Raw genomic sequence first — 22,407 nt, forward strand, 5'->3', positions numbered from 1 at the left:
CAGGCTTTTTGCCACAAGCCACTCGGGGCTTGATTACCCGGCTGTAAGGTGTACGAGGGAGCTAGGAAAAAATTCATACCTTTTTTTTTTTTTTTAAGATTTTATTTATTTGACAGATAGAGATCACAAGTAGACGGGGGGGGGGGGGTCAGCAGGCTCCCCACCAAGCAGAGAGCCTGATGTGGGACTCGATCCCAAGACTCCAAGATCATGACCTGAGCCGAAGGCAGATGTTTAATCCACTGAGCCACCCAGGCGCCCCAAATTCATACCTCTTCCATGAAGAAGAAGAAGGGAAGGAGACAGTATTTATGGAGCCCCTACTGTGTGCCAAGCACCGTGCTGGGGATGTCCAAGCACAGCTGAGCCTGGTGCACATCGTTCTCCTGCTGAAGGCAGTGGCTTTCTCCCTCTGCAGCCAGCTCTCTCTGCCACAGCCTGTGAGTTCCTGTCTCTGCTCACGGTGTCCTCACGTCACCTCCTTGGCATTCTCTGTACCTGCTTTGGCTCCAGTAGGAGATTTGTGTCATAGACAAGAGACTAAGTCATAATCACTGTACTCTCCCTTCTCACATTTCTCACCTTTATTGGAAATTAATTATCCTGTTGAAGATTGTCGTTAGCTTTCTTCTGAGGGGTCTCCCACTAATCCATGTTCCTTCTGGCCTCAGCAACAGTATGCTCTGCCTTGGATTCTCCTTGCAGTTTGAGGCAATTAGAAGACCCAGGTACCAGTCTTAGCCTTTCTGCTCATTTATTTGGAACCCCGTGACCTCTCTAGGCCTCAGTCTCTTCAAATATAAAATGAGTGAGTGTTGTACCAAAAAAAGAGGCTTATTCTTAGGGTAATGAACGTTCTGAAATTATAAGCATAATTTCTGAGTCCCTTTCTTAGGATGTGATACCTCAGGTTTTCTCAGGTTCTCAGAGACTTTGCCAGTTTAGAAGTGACAAGCCAGCAGACCAGAGAGCGTGTCAGATTGTAACATTTCTCCAGGTCTGTATTTCCAGCAGAATTGTTTCCAACTACAAGGGATCTCAGTATTCAGAGAACCTGAATTACAGGGCATTTATTGTGTTGAGTTATTGGTGACTGGCCCAAGCTGCATTCTAGTCTTTGTTATAGGTTATGTTACAACAAGATCCCACGGTCCTTGGGGCACCTGGGTGGCTCAGTGGGTTAAAGCCTCTGCCTTTGGCTCAGGTCATGATCCCGGGGTCCTGGGGTTGAGCCCCACATCGGGCTCCCTTCTTAGCGGGGAACCTGCTTCCCTTCCTCTCTCTCTGCCTGCCTTTCTGCCTGCTTGTGAACTCTGTCTGTCAAATAAGTAAATAAATAAATAAGTCTTAAAAAAAAAAAAAAAACAAACCCAAACACGATCCCACGGTCCTTGCGTCAGGAAGCCTTCAAACACCAAGTAGCATTTTGCAGACCTTCCCTAGATTCCGCAGGCTAATTGCCCCTCTCCTGGCAGCTCCAACAGGTGGCACAAGATTGTTTCATACCTGCATTGGACAGCTTATCCCCATCCCCTGGAACCCCATGACTAGTTCCTCTGCCTTTACTGATTCCTGCGTGATTCTCGGGTTCTCATAACCTCAAGATTCCAATCGTGATGCTGCACCCAGCCTCCTCCTGTGCCATTTATTTTAGATTGGGTTTTCGGGTGAGTGGAGTGCTTGGCATTCTTCATGGCGGGGTCCTGTCTGCCTAAATGTAAAACCCAATCTGTGCTTTTGAGACAAGGTGAAATTTCAGTGTAGTGCTCCAGCTTGATTTGGGGTGTATCTGTCTGGCCTGGACCCTAACCTGGGTCATCGGTGGCTGTGTCAGCATGCCCAGAGGGCTGCTCAACCCCTGTGCGCTCTCTGCCCTTCAGCCTGTGGCCGTGTAACTAGGACAGCCCTTTTGAAACTCTGTTTTGAGCGGGTCTCGTCCTCCTCACAGTCACCGGCTCCCTGCACCCCCTCGCAGGCTTCGTTCGCGTGAGCCTAGGGCAGCATCTCTGGTACTGACTCCACACGTGAGAAGAGTAGGTTAGTTAGCGACCATGCCATCTGTGACCCTGAGACGCCAGCGTGATCGTGACCAAAGCAAAGCCATGATGACCTGACATTTCTGAGATGAGGTAACTTGGCAAAAGTTAGAGAATCACAGAATTTTAAATCTAAAAAATACTTCAGAGATCATCTACTTGATGCCACTCAGTTTATAAATGGGAAGAATGCACCCCAGAAAAATTAAAATGCATGTGCTGTACAGTGCAAAGGAAATCCCAGGTCTCCCGACGTCTAGGCCATGCCCTGCTTGCTGAACCACTCCACCTCCTTATGTGTCTGCCCCAAAGCAATGGAGAGAGCTAGGCTTCCATCTCTGAGCCCGCAGCTTTCCCTCCTCTTCCGGGTCATTGAATTTGCCGTGAGTGAGGAATCGTCTCCAGGGCTAGTGATTATTGGCAAAGCTGTGATTATTGTCCAACAGCAGGACAAGCTCTTTTGCTCGGGGACTTAGGCACATTCTCCGATCAGGTAAAATGTTTTTTGATTATATATCCTTGCCTCTGTTCTCACCCATAGTCCTCCTTCCTGGGTGTCTGGCCTTTCACGAGGGCCTCTGGGCTTGGTCTCCCATATTCCGAAACCTTCCTTCCCATTCTTTCTCGATCAAATGTCCTTCAGGTGGGACTGCCCCATGTATGAAGAAGAAAATCAGCCTGGGGGGCACCTGGGTGGCTCAGTAGGTTAAGCATCTGCCTTCAGCTCAGATGGGGCTCAATCCCAGGATCTCAGGGTCCTGGGATCGAGCCCCACATCGGGCTCTCTGCTCAGCGGGGAGCCTGCTTCCTCCTCTCTCTCTCTGCCTGCCTCTCTGCCTACTTGTGATCTGTCTGTCAAATAAATAAATAAAATCTTTAAAAAAAAAAAAAAAAGAAAGAAAGAAAAGAAAATCAGCCTGGGCATGTGAGTCACCTGTTGTTGTACAACAACTTACCCCAAAACCTAGCGGCTTTGTAGAACAAATATTTATTACCTCACAACTTCTCTGGGTCTAGAGTCCAGGTGAGGATAAGCTAAGGGTCAGGGTCTCTTATAAGGCTACAGGCATCTCAAGGCTCAACAACTCACAGGGTTGTTGGCAGGATTCTCCGAGGGCTGCTGGACTGAGGGCCTCCGTGCCAGCTGGTGGCTGGAGGCTGCCTCCGTTCCCTGTCATGTGGGCCTCTCCCCAGGGCAGCTCACAAGGTGGCAGCTGACTTCGTTAGACGAACAAGCAGGAGAGAGAAGGAGAGTATGTGGGCAAGATAGAAGTCACGTCTTCTAAAAGCTAATCACAGAAGTGACATCCCATTCACCTGACCCTGGAGCAGCAGTCACTGCGCCAAGCCAGTATGCAAGGAGAGGGGACTCCCCAGGAGTGTGACAAGGGGGGCAAGGTCATCGGAGGCCGTCTCAGAGGTCTGCCCGCCACATTTACTCATCTAGTTAAGTATCTCACACAAAGCTTCATCGATGACTGATAGATTTAGTGCTCCCTGGAGACTGTTGCCTGCTCTGGCTACGTTCCCACTTTCCATTACTGAAGAAAAGGGGTCAGAAATGTGATCCATCTCATTGTCATTTAACAAACGTTTATTAGGCATTTACATGTGCTAAGCACAATGGTAAGGAAGATAAAATTTGAGAGGCGAGGTTAATGCTGTTCAGAGTTCTGGGGAACATCGCAGGAAGACCTAATCTGACCCCAGAGGACAGGACAATGAAGCAAACGCCTGGGAGGCACAGCAGGAGCTGCTCCTTGCCGCACGCAGAGCTTCCGGCAGAGAGGCCTTCAGGGAAGGGAGAGTGCAAGCCCTTCTGTAGATTGAAGCAGCTGTCGCCCGTCCTTTCACTTTCTATCTAAACCAGCCAGCGACAGTCACGGACAACCCTGTGCCATCGTATACCTCCTTCAAGAAAAACCCTAGTCTCCAGGCCTTCCTGAAGCCGTGGCCTTGGGTCTGACTGAAGTGTGTGCACATCGATTGGCCGTGAATTGTGCCTGCCTCAGGCCAGCTGTGACTTACTGGCTCACCAGGATGCCGCACTGGGGTTGCTCTGCTGGAGCCAGAATTCACAGAGGGCTCTGGACAGCTCCAGCCCAGCATTGTTGTAAACCAATGTGGCCCTGAAGCCGAGGGCTGGTGCTTGACATCTGTAGGGGGAAATTGTGCCTTCCCAGCGGTCTGCACCTTTCTCTTTCTCCTGCTCTGAATGGAGACAGCTTCTGGAATCTGCTGGAATCAGCTTCCTTAGAAGGCACGTCCTGGGCACCGATCCCAGGAAGAGGGCCTGATTATTTTGAAGCCGTTGGTGGGCAGTAGTCTCATTTCCTGATCCTAGAGCTTCAGCCACATGTGGCTGCCCACCCCGGGCACCCCTTCGGCCTCATCGCCCGTCACCGTTTTCCTATCAAAATATTGCAGAGGTTCAGTTTCATGTTCTTTAAAAGCAACCTAGTCATTCATCTTGGGTCTTAGGACTCTAACATTCATGCTTCAGGGAGCAGTGCCTGGCCCAGGTCTCACTGAGTGAGTTTTATTGAATAGTTGTCACATGCTTGATGTTGGGTTGGCCCTCTGCAGGGACGATAGACTGTCACACAGTGAAATGAGTGTGAATTTCACAGGCTGCACACTCAGGTAAGCCCAAAAGAAATCTTTAACAGGACTTCGTTTCCCACTTGAGTGCTCCCTGTCTGAGCTGGACACAGTCTGGGCGTTTCCAGACCAACTTGAAGCCACTCATCCCAGATTCTTATCCCTCTTCCTGCTCCTGAGATGGGTGCTATGCCTTGGGGGACTAGTGCTGGTGCCGTGGCATCAGGGGAGGAGGGTCTGTGGCTCCAACTTGATCTGTGCTGAAACAGTCATGTCCTTTGCTTGCGGCCAGGCCTGGTTCTCACAGGCAGCACTCCTCACCCTGCAACTGAGGCAGCTGAGTTCATAGGCTCCCCGAGAAGCCAAGGCACACACATGATCTCAGCGAGGCTCTCACTCCTCCGTGACTGAGAGACAACTTTAGGCTTGTTGCCTTTGCAGCTGGAAAACCATCAGCTGCTGGGGTCCATGGGATCCTTCCTTGACGCTGTCCAAGCAACCCAGGCAATGAACTTGATTGATTCTGTGCCTCTTAGCTCTTGGAGGCCCAAGAAAGACCCTGGCTTTGCCAGTGTCCATCACCCGAACTGCTGGCTCATAGGACTTTCCTACATAGCCAGGCCACTGCATGGATGTTCTTGCTTTTCTGCAGATTCTCTCTCCCAGCTTCATTATCTTGTTTGGATTGGGGCTGGAACTGCCAGATCTGGCTTCAAAAACACTTTGCAAACCAGAGTGCATGTTATACTTTATTATTTGCTCCTTCTTCACCCAAAATGATCAGAAAAGCAAGGCATGGTGGCAGTTACAGAGTAAAAGGTGGAGGTGTATTTTGGTTCCCCAAAATACAATGATTAATATGTGATAATGTTCTCTAAACAAAACCGGATTCCTGAGATGTTGGAAAGAAAGATATATACCCTGAAAAAATAATGAATAATAAATGTTCCATAAGCACTGACAGAAAGTATTTCACAAGATAGAACATATTTAATTATCAGTGGGAAATTGTTATAAAAGTTAAACAATAGCAAGAATAGCACAAAGAGGGAGGGGCGCCTGGGTGGCTCAGGGGGTTAAAGCCTCTGCCTTTGGCTCAGGTCATGATCCCAGGGTCCTGGGATCAAGCCTTGAGTTGGGCTCTCTGCTCAGCTGGGAGCCTACTTCCTCCTCTCTCTCTCTCTCTCTCTCTCTCTCTGCCTGTCGAATAAATAAATAAATCTAAAAAAAAAAAAGAATAGCACAAAGAGACGTCACAGTCCTCCATTTTATGGTTCAACCACATTCCGTTTCATCGGCTCACCAGTCAGTCAACTTTTGGTTTTTTCCACTTTGGGCCTATTAATTAGACTGTAGCTCATGAGCATTGTGTACAGGTTTGGGTGGGCATATGTTTTCATTTTTCTTGGGCCCATTCCCAGGAGTGAGGTTGCTGGGTTATATGGCAGGTTTACGTTACCATTTTAAGAAGCTGCCAAACTGTTCTCCAGAGTAGCTGTGGCATTTTACAGTCCCGTCAGCAATGTATAAGAGTTTCGGTTTTCCCACATCTGTTAGTCTTTTTGGTTGTCGCTATTTCAGTAGATAAGTGATATCTCACCATCATTTCAATTTTCATTTCCCTATTGGCTCCTCTTTTGAGCCTTTGTCATGTGATTATTGGCCCATTTTTACGTCATCTTCAGTGAACCATCTAATCAAATCTTTGCCTGTTTCACAGTTGGGTTATCTTTTTCTTGTTCAGCTCTAAGAGTTCCTTATATGTTCTGGATACAAGTTTGTTTTTTGTTTGTTTTTTCTCTCTTTTTTTTTTCCATTTCTGCTTTCTTGACCTATGAACTTGTAAGATATTTAAAGGAATATTGGGGTGACTTGATACACACACACGTGGTGAAAGGATTCTATCTACGTAATTAATATATCCATCCCCTCACATATTTATCTTTTTATGTATGTGAGAACATTGAAGTTTTACCCTCCTAGCCGATTTCAGCTAGACAGTGTTACCAACTATAGTTGACATGCTTTACATTACATCCTCCTACCTTATTTCTCTTACAGCTGAAAGTCTGTACCCTTTTCCCAACCTTTTCCTATTTCCCCCAACCCTTGGCCCCAACTACTTTTCTACTCTCTGTTTCTATGAGTCTGACTCTTTTTAGCTTCCATAAGTGAGACCATGCAATATTTGTCTTTCTCTGTCTGGCTTATTTTACTTAGTGCAGTGCCCTCAAGGTCCATCCATATTGTCGCAAACAACAGGACATTCTTTCTCATGGTTGGATAATATTCCATTGTACCTATATGCCACCTCTTGTTTGGCCATTTATCTGGGATGGACCCTTAGACTGTTTCCACATCTTAGCTACTGTGAATAGTGCTGCAGTGAAGGTGGGAATGCAGATATTTCTTCTAGATCCTGTTTTCATTTTCTTTTAATCTTTTGAAGAACTTCTATACTGTTTTCTGTAGTGACTGCCCCAGGTTACCTTCCCACCAGTAGTACACAGGGTTCCCTTTTCTGCATATCTTCACCAGTGTGTATCTCTTATCATTTTGATAACATCCTCACAGGTGTAAAGTGATATCTCATTGTGGTTTTGATTTATGTTTCCCTGATAATTCATGACTTTTGAGCACCTTTTCATACACATGTTGGCCATTTGTATAACTTTGGGGAAATGCCTGGTTCCTCTGTCCATTATTTTTTAAGATTTTATTTCTTTATTTGACAGAGGTTGAGCACAAGGAGGGTGAGTGGGAGAGAGAGAAGCAGGCTCCTCACTGAACAGGGAACCCAATGTGGGGCTCGATCCCAGGACCCTAGGATCATGATCTGAGCTAAAGGCAGATGCTTAACCTACTGAGCCACCCAAGAGCCCCTTCTCCATCCATCTTTTAAATTAGATTGGGTTTTTTTGTTGTCGGTTTTTGCTGTTGGGTTGTATGAATTCATTATATATTTTGGATGTTAACTGCTTATTATAGGTGCTATTTTGTCCCATTTGGCAGGTTGCTTTTCATTTCGTTGATGGTTTCCTCGCTATACAGAAGCTTTTCCCTTCTGATGTGGTCCCACTTGTTTATTTTTTGTTTCGTTTCCTTTGCTTTTTGGTATCAAATTTAAAAAAAATCATTACAAAGACCCCCAATTTTATCAGATATAATTTATAAATATGTTTTTCCAGTCTGTGACTTATCTTTTTATTTTTCTTAGTGGTATCTTTTTAATAACAGTTTTACTGAGATATAGTTCACATACTATATACAATTCACCATTTTGAAGCCTAAAATACAGTTGTTTTTACTATATTCACAGAATTGTGCAACAATCACCACAGTCAACTTTAGAACATTTCATCGCCCTCTGAAAGAATCCCATACCCATTAGCACTCATTCCTCATTTCTCCCAGACCCCTATCCCCAGGCAACCACTACTCTACTTTCTGTCTCTATGGATTTTCCTATTGTAGACATTTCATATAAATGTAATCAAACAATATTCGGTCTTTTGTAACTGGCTTATTTCATTTAGTACAATCTCTTCAGGTTTTGTCCATTTTGTAGAGTGCATCTGTACTTCATTCCTTTATGTACCAAATCCTATTTGGCTGACCCTTGGACAGTGGTGGGGATGTGAGGGGTACTGACCTCCTGCACAGTCAGAAATCTGTCTCTAACTCTTGACTCCCCCTAAACTTAATTACTAATAGCCTACTCTTGGCCAGAAGCCTTACCCATAAAATAGTCCACTAATACATATTTTGTGTCATATGTATTGTATGTATTCTTACAATAAAGTGAGCCAGAGAAGAAAATAATTTGAAGAAAATCATAAAGAAAATACATATACAGGGCTGGGCTGTATTTCTTTATAAAATCCACATTTAAGTGGACTGTGCAGTTCAAATCCATGTTGTTCAAGGGTCAACTGTTTCGAGCATTTTTATTTAAATCATTCATCCATTGATGGGCCCTTGGATTGTTTCCACTTTCCAATTGTTACAGGTAATGCTGCTATGAACACTTGTGTATAAATTTTTGTGTAGACCTATGTTTTCGTATGTACACATAGAAGTGGAATTGCTGGGTTGAATAGCACTCCATGTTTAATTTTGCTGAGGAACTGCCGGACTGCTTTCTAAAGCAACAGGAATGCACCATTTTCTGTTCCTACCAGCAGCATGCAAGCATGCAAGGATGTTCCACATCCTTGTCTACACTTGTTATTATCTGTCTTTTTATTGTAGCCATCCAAGTGGGTATGAAGTGGAGTTTCATTGTGGTTTTGATTTGCATCTCTCTGATGGTTCATGTTGTCAAGCATTTTTTTTCATGTGCTTATTGGACATTTGTATGTCTTCTTTGGAGAAACATCTTTTCAGGCCCTTTGTCCATTTTTATTAGGTTACTTATCCTTTTATTATTGAGTGTTAAGAGTTTTTCCCATATTCTAGATACAAGCCCCTCATCTGATAGATGATTTGCAAAAATGTGCTCCCATTCTTTGAGGTTTTTACCTTCCTAAGGTGTCTTTTGAAAAAATTTTCAATTTTGATGAAATCCAGTTAATTATTTTCTTTCATAGTTTGTACTTTATGTGTTATATCTAAAAAGCTGTCACCTAATCTTTTCTTCTAAGAGTTTTTATGGGTTAGTTCCTATATTTGGTATGTCCCTTTTGAGTTAGTTTTGGTATATAATGTGAGGTAAGGGTCAAAGTTCCTGTCATTTGTATCATGGGAAGATCTCAGAAAGTATATTAAGTGATGAAAACAAATTACAAAATGATATGCACGGTATGATACCATTCATGAAAATTTAAAAGCATGAATATCATATATTATTTGTAGTTATATATGTACACACAGGTTTAAAAAAAAAACTCACCCCAAAATATTTGATAATCATTGCCTCTGAAGGGGTGAGAGGAGAGACTGGGATTGGACAGAACTGGTGGTCAAAGGGGTCTTCACACTTATCTGCAATATTTTTAGGTTGACCTTGACAAAATATGAGCAATTATCAATGGGGGTGTTTTATTAGACTTTTTAATCTTCCTATATATTTTAAATTTCTCAAAATATACATACATGTACTCCTGCAAATCAAAGTTAAGAGTCATGGAGAACAAATCATTTCTGGTGAGTGCAGCGCCCACACTGGCTGAAGCATTGAGGTAAGGCTTTGTGCAGATAAGCTGTCAGCACACTTGGGGCAGATACTGTTGTGTGGGGAGTTTCTGAGCTAGAACCCCAAAAGATAAAGCTCTTTGTTTAACTCATTTGCACACTTTGGCTTATGTTTTCCCAGTTTCATTTCCACAGAAAACCCACTGTACACCACACCCAGTTTCCCTTGCTCTGAACGGCAGCAGGGCCCAAATCTCAGGGTGCTCCCTTTAACTAGAATCTTCCAGTGTTATCCCAAGACTCCAAGCTTTCTCCAAAACTGTAAGAGCCTTCACAAGGAAAGTTCAGTTTCCACTAAACATGTGTCCCTTTTCCCTTAGTCCTCATGGAATGCTCTGAAAGGCTTCACTGTGCGTTTGATAAGTGCAGTGACCCGGCCCCTGGGATGCAGCCTGTGGCCAAGCTCCTGACACATTCTTGGGCACATGGTTGCAGCAGTCTGGGGGCTACAGGGGTGCAGAGTGCACGTCATTACCTGTGGAGGAGATGGAGTTATTCCCACATCTCCATGAGCTGTGTTGCTTGACACAAAGCTCTTACTCTTTTCATTGTGTTTTTCTTCTATAAAATGGGTACCAAAATGTACACCCTTTCTATTCACAAGTTGTTGTGAGGGTCAAATGAGATAATGTACATAAGTGTGTTTGCAAAAAAAAAAGAAAAGGAAGATGTTTGTGTATCATTTCTCAACTGCATGGCCCAACCCTGCTCAGATCCTGGACCTGCTACTGTGCTCAGTGTACCTGCAAGTCACCCCTCCCACCCCCGTGCTAGCCTCTACTTTCCCTCCCACTTTTAGTCCAGTCTGATGGTATTCTGTCTCCTTCTCCCTCCCCACCTTCCTTTCTTTTTTTCCTTTTCTTCCTCTCCGCAGTCCTGGAGGCAGCCTGACTCCGTCCTTTCAAAGGTGATCCTGCAGGGCACTGCCCCCACTGAACCGCCGCTGTGTCACTGGGCTTAGACTGATTGAGAAAAAGGCCTTTCCCCTTCCTCACAGAGGGAAGCTGCCTGAGATAACATGTTGCATCTCTCTGATTCTCCCAGGCTCAGGCCACAGGGTCACCGCACACGTCGCCCACGCACGGAGGCGGCCGCCCGATGCCCATGCCCGTGCGCTCCACGTCCGCCGGCTCCACTCCCACGCACTGCCCGCAGGACCCACTGAGCGGAGTCGGGGGAGACCTGCAGGAGGCCTTTGCCCAAGGTGAGCTTTGGGGGCAGGATACAGTGGAGAGCTAGAGGGGTCTGGCAGCACCAACAAGATCCCCACCGAGATTGTTCCAGGCTCTTTTCCTTTGCGTGGGTAGCTTGCAGTGATCAGACTTTCACAGACCGTGTAGAGTCAGGTGCTGGTCCCTCATCATCAGACGGGCTGCTGTCCCGGCGGCGGGTGCTGCAGGCTCTGTGTTTGTGAAGACCAGGCCTCCGCGGCTTCTGTGCCCTTTCCCCGCCCCCCGGGTTTTGGGGACGTGACTTGTCCTTTGGGTTTTGCCGCCTGCTCTGGAGGAATCGGATGGAACAGTTTCCGAAGTCGTGCTTTGCCTGGAAATCTGGAGAGCGAGTAAAAGGAGATAGTGGGACTGCCCACAGGACCGTGCAGCCACCCGTGTGACCAGTCCGGCGGCCGCCGTGTCACGGAGGCGGGGAGGCCGCGGCGGCTGAGCGAGTGTCCTCTGGGCAGAGACGGAACTGGCTCTTGGAGCCCCGCAGAGTTCAGTCCTGCCTCGGGCCCCCCCAGCCCACCCTCCCAGCGCTGTCGGTTCTGGAAGCCAAGTCTCCGGACTGCGGCCGGGAAGCGCGCAGCCCACAGGGTCCCGCTGTTCAGGGAGAGAAGAGGGAGGAGGACGAGGCCTCGGGGGCCTCACGCGGCCCCGCCGTCTGCTCTGACTGCCCTCAGGTACGAGGAGAAACCTCCGCAATGACCTGCTGGTGGCCGCGGACTCCATCACCAACACCATGTCGTCCCTGGTGAAGGAGCTCCACTCAGGTGAAGCCCAGAGCTCCCGCCCGGCCTCCCGCGCCCCCTCGCGTCCCCGCGCCCTCCTCACTTGCACCCGCGTGCTCGAACGTTCGCCGGCAGCCGCTCCGCTTGCGCTCACCGCTCGGTCTTTCCGCCTTCCAGGGGCGCCCCGACGCCTCCCGCGGACCGCGCCAGCCCCGCTCGCGGTCACGCACACGCTCACGGTCTGTTTCTCTGCAGGCTCCGCCCTGTAGCACGGCCGCGGCCCAGCCCCCGCCACGCCACCTCCCGCACCGCGACCCCCACCCCGCGCGCCGGCCACAGCCGCTCTTTCCCCAGCGCTGCTCGCAGCCTCACTCGGAAGCTTCCCTGGATGACCAGACCGAATCGGACACAAAAGCTTCTGGACGTTCTCCAGCTGCCTTTCTGCTCTCTCCCATTTGACTTGATCTTGAAACCCTCTTCTCTCCTTTGTCGGTGACTAGGCTCTGGTCTCACTGAAGCTGTCACTTGCGTCTGTCGCTCTTCGCCCTCTGTTCGGTGGTCCGTGCGGCTCCTTCCTCGCCCCTCCCGCGCTTAGCTCTTCCAGTGACTGTCCGGAGACCCTCACCGTATTTTTCCCTTTATGTAAAACCCAGGAAAGAGAGAAATCATAAAAGGCAGTTCTCCTATCGTCATATTGTCAAGAATCCCCATGACTCCCTTAGCTTTGTAACTGCCAGATGTTTACTAATTTGTTTACAGTGGTCAGATTCCCATGTTCCCTATTAGACAGACAGGTTCCCTCCCTGAGTATACCCATGGCCCTCTGTTGTTTCTTTTCAGCTAATATAGTGCCTTTAAATACCTTGGAGTCGCTTAACAAGGCTATTAAATAAAAATGTAAAGCAGGTTTTCCATGGGCTGTTCAAACACAGCCACTGAAATCATCAGTCCCCGCTCTGAGGGCGGGGAAGCCTCGGGTATGTCCTCAGACCTTTGAAGGAGAAAGCATATACCTATGGCTGGCCCGTGGTTCCCCCTCACACCTGCTGATTTCCACTTAGAAGAGAGTAAGTGCATGGCCTGGGTTGGTTTTTCCAAGGCAGTTAAGATAAGATGCTGGTTCTCCCTTGCAGGGAGTGTGAAGGGGATGCTGCCTCTGTTCTGGTACCATTTCTCAATCCTTTTTGTTTTTGCTTTTTTTAAAATTTATTTATTTGGCAGAGAGGGACAGCAAGAGAAGGAACACAAGCAGGGGGAGAAGGAGAAGCAGACTTCCTGCCAAGCAGGAAGTCTGGTACAGGGCTCCATCCCAGGAGTCTGGGATCATGACCTGAGCGGAAGGTAGATACTCAATGACTAAGCCACCCAGGCGCCCCTTCCATTTCTCAGTCCTTGTCAGAAGCACCGCCCTCCCCACAAACACACAAGTAGAAGAGGTGACTGCCTTCGAAATGACTTCAAAGGTGATTAGAAAGTCCCTTCCATAATATAGTTTCCCACAGGTGCCAGAAATCCAACTTTTAGAAGGAATTTCAGGCTGTGGAAGTTAATCACACTGTGCCTCCCGAACACTTACTAGATTTGGAGAAGAGATAACTGGACACCATCAAACACACAGCACCCAGAGACCAAATATATTCACAAAAATGTAAAAGGTTATAGGCAGTCTCTCGTGGCAGGAAAGGATGGTTTTAACACAGTTCTGTGATGTCTTCAGAAAGTACCTTAGAGATCACGTTGTCAAGTCCTCTTGGAAAGACAGTGAGTGATTATCAGAAAACCAATTGCCTGAAGTTGTGCATCTTGAAGGGGCAAAGGCCAGTCCTAGAACTCAGGTGCAGAGGACACACAGCTGTGCTCTCGCTGCCACAGTGCCCTTCTGCCCACACAGGACCGGAGGTCAGGTTCGCAGCCCAACGAGGGCCCCTTTCACTGACGCTCTGCTCTCTCAAGCCCTGAAGTCCACAGGTAGGTGTGGACTCAGTCTGCACGTGACACTGTACCCGCACAAACTGCAGAGCTAGATGCCCCTCACGTGTGAGGCTGCCAGTTTCTGGGTGACTGGAAGGGACCCGCCCAGCGCCCACACATGTTTACTCTCACTGTTGGGGGTTGTGTTAGGATGAGGTGAAATACTCAGATTGTCTTTAAATATTTTCCGTACCATGTGCACATACTATTTATAACCACAGCTTCTCCTTCTTATCTTTTTAAAACTATTTTCATAAGTAATAGAATCTTAGGGTTGGAAAAGATCCTAGAAGTCATTTAATCAGCTAGCTGCCCAATATAAAAGTCCTCGGAATATTTCCAGCGAGCTCACTCATGACCCGCTCTCATTACCGTGAAGTTCTTCCTTATCAGGGAGCCAAACTTTGCCTTTCTGTAAGCAGTTTGTCCTCATCCCATCGTCTGAAGCTATGCAGAGTAAGTTTAGGCCCTCCTGTTCCTGTTAATTTAGGCTTTCCAGTATCTGATGACAGGAAGCATGGCTGTCCCCAAGCCATCTCCTCTTAAAGGTGACTGTTTGCTATTCCTTCAGGCATTCTTAATGTGACGTGCTTTTCACTTCATCATTTTCTTGCCCACGTTAGGATGTGACCAAGAGCATCAAGGCCCCAATTCAAAATGAGTTCCCAGAGCTGAGCATACTTCTTGCTCTGACGGGGGACCAGCTCCCTGTGGAGCACAGTGACCTGTGACCTCCCTGAGCAAGGGCCCTGGGAAAGCAACCTGAGAGGGCATTAGCTCTTTCCATACAGCCACTTTGCTGTTCAGTCACTCTAAGTTTGTTGTCAGCTAAAACTTCTGGTTTTTGGTTGTCTTCTCTTAACAGAAGCTGGTGTTAAACTACTTACTCCTGACTAATGTACTCTGACAGTTGCTTTCTTGAACCGGGATGCAACATGTTAGGTGTATCCCTAGTAGGTGTGGTCACCTTTGGGAAAGCAGGCATGGAGAAAAGGCAGAGACCCCCACCCCAGTCACCAGGGAAGCCAGCCACAGAGCCCGCAGCAGGACGGGTGACCTCTCAGCCTGCACTGCCCCGGGGGCTCGGAGCTCGTGGGTAAAGAGCGCCAGCATGTGCGCCACGCACGGGGCAGGCCAGGTGCATGTCTGCACCCTTAGAGGCCTGTGACCCTGAGCCTTGAGCTAGGGCTTCATCCCAAGCCTGCTAAGTCATTCCCTTCACCCTCCTCCTATGCTTGTGCTGTGCTGAAGGGTCACTGGCCGCCTTGTACTTGTTTTCACAGCAGAGGAAGGTGCAGAGGAAGAAAAAGAGAAGCAGCAGAATGGGAAGGACAGAGGTAAAGGCAGCTCGCAGGACCCCTAGCTGGAGTGGGTGGCAGAGCTACATCGCTCCTGAGGGACGCTCCCCCCTTTTGTTTCTGCTTTTCTTCCTGCTGCCCGTTTCCCCAAAGCTTCCAGGTCCCCACAGGGCCTTCGGCCTGCTTTTCCCAACTGACCTTCAAGGAGGTGGTGGCTGGCGTCAGGCGATCCACAAAAGCCTCCTAACTTCCTAACACTGTGATGGAGGGTTCAGACATAGGAAGTAGATACCAGGAAAGCACACGACATGACCCTTTGCCTCCAGGAGTTTATAATATAGTTAGGGAGGCAAGACAGAGATATGCAAAATAAATAGGAGATAAAATGAAGTGGCAGGAAAAGTTAATCATCAAACTCTGAGTGTGTGATTACAAACAGGAGAAGGGTTTCTGAAAAGGAATAGATTATTGTGGGCAGAATAGCTAAATGGTTTTGTGACCTCAACGGAAGAATTAAAAGCAATAAAGAAAGGTATCAGTAGAGAAGAGTAATGCCTTCCTAGTTTTATTGTGCATAAAACGTGCTTAATAACTTGTTATGTACAAAGAGCTGTGCTAAATGATGTCCGCGTATTATCTAATTAATACTTAACAACCCTCGGAGATACATAATGATGTCCCGATTTTACAAGTGAGAAAATAGGCTCTTTGAACTGGGTCTTTCTGACGCCACACTACATACTCTTCATCTTCATGTGTCTGTGATATGCTGAACACAGAACGTTTGAGAGCTAGCTTTTGTATCTGTCCGGTATTAATGTCTGTTTCTGGACTCCTCCAAAATGTAAGCTCCACACGGTGGAGATTTTGGTCTCTCTTGTTCAGGATGTATCCCCAGTGCCCAGAACGGTGCCTGGCACAAAGCAGGGTATCAGCAGATGAACAAATACAGGGAAAGAAGCCAGGTGATGTGCTGGAGTGCTTTGTCCGGGAGAGCGTGGGAGCCGCCCAGAGGAGGCTGGGCTGGGGAAGGTGCGCCCACTCCCCCCGCCCCGGCTGGATGCTCTGCTCTGAGCTCACTCCTTCGGTCTGAATTCATAGCCCACGAGGAAAGATTCGAGACAGGTCTCTGGGTGTTACAGGAACCTGCACGGGAGTAGGGGGCAGAGCCAGGATTCTGCCCGGGCGGCTGATGCCAACACCCACGCTTTCTTCTGAGCGGCAGGTAGACTAGGCAGGTGAGGAAAGTCGTAAGGAAGGGTGGGAAGAAGTTGAGTGGGAGCTGCAAGCCAAGCAGCTGTGACGGGAAAGGAGAACACGTGGGGATGAGGGTCTGTAGCACCGCTGCCCGCGGGGGCTGTCGTGGGTAAGAGCACCGAGCCCCATCAGGACTCTGAGCCTGGAGGAGGAGCCTGGGAGGGGAAGAGAGACCTAGTCCAGGCGCCGTGGTTGTCTAGTGAGTCAGAGCGAGGCCTGCGAGGCCGTGGACAGTAACTGCGAGGGACTGAGGAGAATGACCATTTGGCATGGCCACCAAAACGTCAGAAGTCGAGGTGCTCCTCTCCATGCTGGAGATATGTAGCAGGGCTACAGGGCGTGGTAGAGAGGACCGACTTTCGGGGCTGCGAGTGGACCAGGAAGAAGGCAGGAGGGTTGTTGTGCAAGAGGCAAAGAGGGGAGGAGATGCACGGGGATAAGTTTACACTCCATCAGCTTGTGCTCCGGTCACGCACGTGCATACACGCACGACCCAGCCAGATCCCGGCGTTCATGTGGAATGTTCTCGGCTGAAGACGTAACGCTGCTGCGTTGGCCTCTCTTCCTTTCACCCTTCTTTCCCCGTAGCTTTTCCCATAGCTTCCTCTCAGCCTCCCTACATTCTTTGCAGCACATGGAGGACGGGCATGGCTTCCCTCACCTGACGCCTCCTGGTCTCAGGGGCCTCTGTCTGCACCCGTGTTCCCTGCCAGCATTCTTTCCCTCCTGCTCTCCGTGTCTCTCCGTCTCTCTTCCAGTGCATAAATGAGCATTTCTGTCTGTCCCTGTGAGACCTGTGAGAGCCCCTGAGTTTCTGTTTCTGTGGCTTTAGGTGCTGTCCGGAGGGAGTGTTAAGAGTTGGGGTGAGACATGGGGTAGGGTTTTAAACAAATGTTTGACTCTCGGCATTGTACAGGTCCCAGGATATGTTTTTGTAGCTGTACCATAGTGGGTATGTGGGTAGGGGTAAACCCAAGTGTTTTTATGAATGGACCTTCTGATCATCAGCTGTGGTCTGGGCATTTGCTCTTACTGTAGACCAATATGGCGGCAACTGGTGTCCAAGGCATCAGAGAACAGTAACTACCAGCCATAGAGAGAGCGGTGGTTTGCTGCTTCGGGGTTGAAATCATGCTGACCTCACATCAACACAACCTGCTCAGCACCCTGTCAGGCAGACATAGTCTGCTCAGTGCAAAAACCATAAGAACCAAATGGGCACTTTCGAAGAATTCATGACCGAGCTGGACTTCCTGACCACATTTACCCTTACCTCAGCCTCCTCTCTGCCCTCCCCTGGATCTCCATCTGGCTGCATCCTGGGGAAAGTTTCTGCTCCCCTGGGGTGCCCCTCTGACTTTGCCGCCCCTCACTGCGCACCTGGAGTGCCGAGTACTTGTATCCAAGACTACATAGATGAAACAGACTAACATATTACGGCAGAGCTCAAAATTCATCTCAGCCCCTCCAGAGCCTCATCTTGTGTTCCTCTGCCCTTCAGAATTGCCTCTCCAGAACCTGCCACCCACGGTGTTGGGAGCTGTAAATCCAGCTTGCATGCTCTGAGAGCGCTGGTGCCTATCTGGTAGTCTGACAGCAGTGGCCCTGTGTGACTCCTCAGGCGTTTGAGGGTGCGGGCAGTGTTCAGGATTTCAGGGTGAGCGGGAGTGGTTTAGTATTCCCAAGCAGATATACCTGCAGGCAGGAGATACTGCCCATATCAAAATTTAATTCCTTCCCACCTTCGTCACTTTCAGAACCAAGGGATGGGCTATGCCCCCCGATATAACCGCTCCCCAGACTTAGAGTGGCTTCATGTCCATGTTAGTACCATTGTTCTCCTCCCGAGAGACGGCCCCCACGCCTGTTTTATATTCGCGGCAGCTGCTGGCTGTGGGTAGCGTGACTCTCCCTGCACTTGCCATACCTGCTTGGGAAAAGTCAGCATCCGGGGCAGCGAGGGGAGAGGCGAGTCCAAAAGCCCTTGGGTCTGTGCAGTCCCCTGGGAGAAGACACGGGCTGGTGAGGGGACCCCAGGTGTGACTTCTCTGTGTTGTTTGTGTCCTGCTGTACAGGTTAGCAGAGTTGCTGAGCCAGAGAGGAAGCGCAGGTGAGTACCATGTTCTCTTCTCTCCTCACGGTCCCTCTCCCTTTGCAACTTATGCCTTCAGCCCCCTCCTTGCCCTGGTCACACGGTCCAAGCCAGAGCCACCTTAAAGGGTGAAGATTCAAGTTAAGTTTTCCCTTTAAAGAGCCCAGCTGCCACCTTTCCCCTTTGCTGCAGCCCTGCCATCAGACCCTCTTGGCCTCCTTCCCAGGCTCTAACCCATTTTGTGCTCCACTGGGCCTGGCCTGGGCCTCAGGCATGACTTGGTGGTGCCTGGGGCTAGATGTAGCTGGCAGACCAAAACCTGCTGGCTGAAACAGGCCGTGGGACCTCTGCCACCTTGCTCCTGATGGCCCACGGCCACTGTCATTTCTCTCCACGGGTCCAAACCACTGCCAGCACCCTGGGGGTCCGACACTCAGAGCTGTGAGCTGCCACGTACCTGACCGCAGACTGAATTTCCATCCTGCAGGATCCCCCTCCCTCCATAACGACCCCCCCAGTCCCTCCGTGCAGTGCTGGCCAACCTGCACCCTCCATCCTAAAACGATTAATGCAAGCACAGACTCCCCAGAGGGCAGTGCTCGTTGCTTTAGGGAGTAATCTTTCACATCTTTCCATCTAAGGACCTTAACTCTTCTTTCCCCCCAGTTCTGAGATATTGTGGCTTTGGGGCCTGCTCACTAGAAAGAAGGGATGAAAATAATTGGACAACCAAATCTGTTCAGGGGAAGAGTTCTTTCGAGGATGTCCTTGGTTTGGCCGTGAGATGTCTTTTTGTTGATCTTGCCTTCCCTCCCGTCTTATACTTCTGTGTGAGTCAGGCCACCTTCCCCATTACAGATCTTGGAGGCCAAAGAGCCAGGGCTGCATCCCCACAATTCCGAAAAAGGAACTTTCCCCGGGCCCTTCCGAGGAGTCCCACCCTGGAGTCCCTCCCAGCTTTTTCCTGATCGCTGCCCCGCACCCCCCAACCCGCCGTGGGCACCAGGCCCTAGAGGGGTTCTGTTCTGCTCCCGCGGTGGGGCCTGCTGTCTCTGAGCCCGCACTGACTCAGGGATTGTGCGAGCTAGGAGGGGAAGCACACAAGCTGCAGAAATTCTCCCGCTGCCCTGGAAAGCCCAGGGCCTCCAGGGCTTGGGCAGGGCTCTACCTAATCTCACTGCACAGTCAGGCAAGGCCCTTCCCAACAGCAGGTCTGGGCTGCCCCAGCCAAGGAGAGAGTCAGGAGCTGACTTGCCCCTCAGGAGCCTGCCAGAGCCCCTCTCCCTGGGGCACAGAGGAACTGGGGATGAGTAAAAGGCACGTCCAAGCCATCTGGCCCACCCTCTCCACGCAGATGAGGAAATGCAGGCCCTCAGCCTGGGAGCTTGGGGCCAAGAAGTAGACACAGAGCGGCATCCCCTGATGCTGTCCCTCTGACCCTGTCAGGAGTTACGAGAAACTCGCTGGTAGTAGAATCAGATGAAAAGCGTCAAAACCCAGGAGGCAGTTTCCCAGACCCTTAGGTTCTGCCCTCCTCCCACCTGAGGCTAAGGCCGTCTTCCCTTCCACCCAGTGTTCACAGGCACCTCTCCAAGCTCGGTGCCTTCCTCAGTCACGATCCTTCTTCCCCAGAAAGCACCACCTTTCAAACCTTGTCCTTTGAACCCAATTCTTGTTTCCTGGAAACATTTCCTGACCCCTTGACCTCGGCAACGACTGCAAAAACTCCAGGTATCCCAGAAAAGAAAATACCTCTTTCCCTAATCAGGGGCATGAGTGTTATCAGTTCTTTGAAATCTCCGGAGCTGAAAGGTAAGCATCCCAACAGCCCCACCGCAGGACATTGTCTTGTCCCCAGCAGATGTTCGCATTGGCTCTCAGGCCCTCCGTGGTGCCCATGAGTAACAGCGCGTCTGTCCTGCACAGGGGGCATGCGGCAAGCTGGCGTTGACGCGAGGAAGGCGAGGCCCTCCCCCAGAGGCACATTCCTGTCCATCCTCGGGCTGCACACCTGGACCAGGCTTGCAGGCTGCCAGACCTCACCGCCTGGCAGGGAGAAGGGAGCCCGGAGCCGGTGGGAAGTGGGAGGGGCCGCCCGCTGCCCGTGGGCCTCCCCCGTGCACAGCCCTGCATGAACCGGCATCTTCATCACTCCGCTCGGGCCCCGGGCTCATCTCTGCAGCAGGAACTTTCCGGGAGGTCGAAAAGAGAAAAGAAACAGCACGAATCTCCTGTGTGTGTGACCTGGTGGCGTTCTTGCCGGCACGTGGGGTGCTCCCCGGGGTGGGGGTCCAAGTTTCCTTCCTACCTTTGACCTTTAAAAACCAACAGATTTTCTCCCCTGTATCGTGCAAAGACAGCTTCAGGCCTTGCTCAGTTTTACAGACATTCACACCCTGGCCACAGCGCTAAAAATAGCCTCCTTCCTTTCTCTCGCACTGGTGAGGCTTCCGCCCGCTCCGGGTGATGCCGCTGCTCTGCAGCCTCGGCGGGCGGCGGGAAGGGGTAGCAGAGAGCCCCGAGCAGACAGAGAGCCCCGGACGCTTCCTCCCCCGGCAGCGGCAGCCGGTCGGTTCTCTGCCGCACAGCCCGCGGCCGGCCGGGCGGGGCGCGCTGACCCGTGACCGCCAGAGGGAGCGCTGAACCCCCGGGCGCCGTGCTCGCGCCGCCTCTCCCCTGCGCAGGCTTCCATTCTGCTCCGGCGCACATGATAATCAATCCCAATTCCCGGTGATTTTCATTTATTTTTTTTTCTGCTCCCTGGGCTCCAGGATGTTATTTTTAGTAGGAGAACTGCTATAAATATTTATAAAGGGCAGTGACTGGAATGAAGTGAGAGGCCCCACAGCTGGCTCTCTCGTCGCCCCCCACCCCTCGGCAACACACACGCGTCGGCAGACCCCTGCCCGCTGCGCGGAGGCCGGTGCAGAGCCGCTGGGCTCAGGCCGTAGCCACCCACGGAGAGGGTCACATGGAAACCTCGTGAGCCGGCAGTCCGGGGAACCCAGGGGTCGGGGTAACTGCGTCCTTCTCTCTCCCAGGCCCTGCCGCTTCCCTTTCTCCCACCCCTGAGAGAAGGCTTGTGTGAGGGAGGCTGTGCCCCGCGAGGCCCCGCGCCTCCATGTCGTGAATGCTGGGTGTGAGGGGCAGGTGCAGCGCGGATCACTCCAGCTGTGTGAGAGCGAAAAGGAAGTGGGAGGCGGAGGAGAAGCCCCCGTGCCTGTGCAGGGCTCGCCTCCCACAGCAGCTCCTGGGCACAACTTAGGCCCAACTGTGACCAGCAGGGAGCAGAGGCCCTCAAGAGCCAGCAGGGGCTCTGCTAAAATAAAAGCACCCGTGAAAAGGTTCTCCCACACACTGAGGAAACGGGGACCCAGCCTTGCCCGGAGGGCCAGAGGGGACCAGAATGAAAGTGACCATATGGAAAGTTCTGGGGGACACTCTGTTCCAACCAACGGTAAGGTTAGGTATGGGAGGGCTGCAACAAGTCTCAGGGATGAGTGACCCTGGGGGGGTGACCGTATGCTCCGTCACAGTCCTGACTTCCCACACCTTGTACCCTGCCCCCGAGGACTCGACAGAATCCCACCTCCCAGTTCCTCGCGTGGACTGCTTACTTCTTCCAGAGCAGAAAAGGCCAAAGAACAGTCAGATTGAAAGCACCAGTGGCTCCAAAACAGCCAAGTGCTCAGGCCAGCTAAGGTACACATGGTATGTGGCCGTGTCCTCCAGGCCCGGGGAGACCGCCCGACATCACCTCTCAGCGGGTCCTTGCACCAAGGAGGTCTTCCACCACCGGAGAGGCACCCAGCCTGGGGTGCTGGGTTTTGTGTAAATTCCGGCCGACAGCCGCGCTCTTCTTCTACAGCTAGAACATCCACCGTTATCTAAGGCCCCACGATGCCTCCTGACTTCTTGGCTGCGGTGGAATGCGGGTCCCTATCAGAAGTTTGAAGCGGGTCCCTTTGCTCAGCTCTCACCTAGAACACAGGTCTCACCTTGTTGGGGCGGGTG

General features: G+C 50.4%; 1 protein-coding gene across 10 annotated transcripts in view; it reads left to right on the forward strand.

The window, feature by feature from the left end:
* The window catches only part of DTNB (dystrobrevin beta), a 233,701-nt gene extending 213,134 nt beyond the window's left edge, over positions 1 to 20,567 (forward strand). For 5 of the 10 annotated variants that reach the window (XM_032353117.1, XM_032353118.1, XM_032353127.1 and 2 more), the window contains 5 exons: positions 10,875 to 11,034; positions 11,728 to 11,817; positions 15,030 to 15,083; positions 18,377 to 18,411; positions 20,320 to 20,567. In XM_032353117.1, the coding sequence (XP_032209008.1) occupies positions 10,875 to 11,034; positions 11,728 to 11,817; positions 15,030 to 15,083; positions 18,377 to 18,381 (309 nt within the window). In that variant the 3' untranslated portion in view covers positions 18,382 to 18,411; positions 20,320 to 20,567. The remainder of the gene's footprint in view (positions 1 to 10,874; positions 11,035 to 11,727; positions 11,818 to 15,029; positions 15,084 to 18,376; positions 18,412 to 20,319) is intronic. The other 5 variants (XM_032353121.1, XM_032353125.1, XM_032353126.1 and 2 more) reach the window with 3 other exon arrangements.
* The last annotated feature ends 1,840 nt before the right edge of the window (positions 20,568 to 22,407 follow it).

The sequence above is a fragment of the Mustela erminea genome, chromosome 7, assembly GCF_009829155.1.
Source record: "Mustela erminea isolate mMusErm1 chromosome 7, mMusErm1.Pri, whole genome shotgun sequence".
Lineage (NCBI taxonomy): Eukaryota > Metazoa > Chordata > Mammalia > Carnivora > Mustelidae > Mustela > Mustela erminea.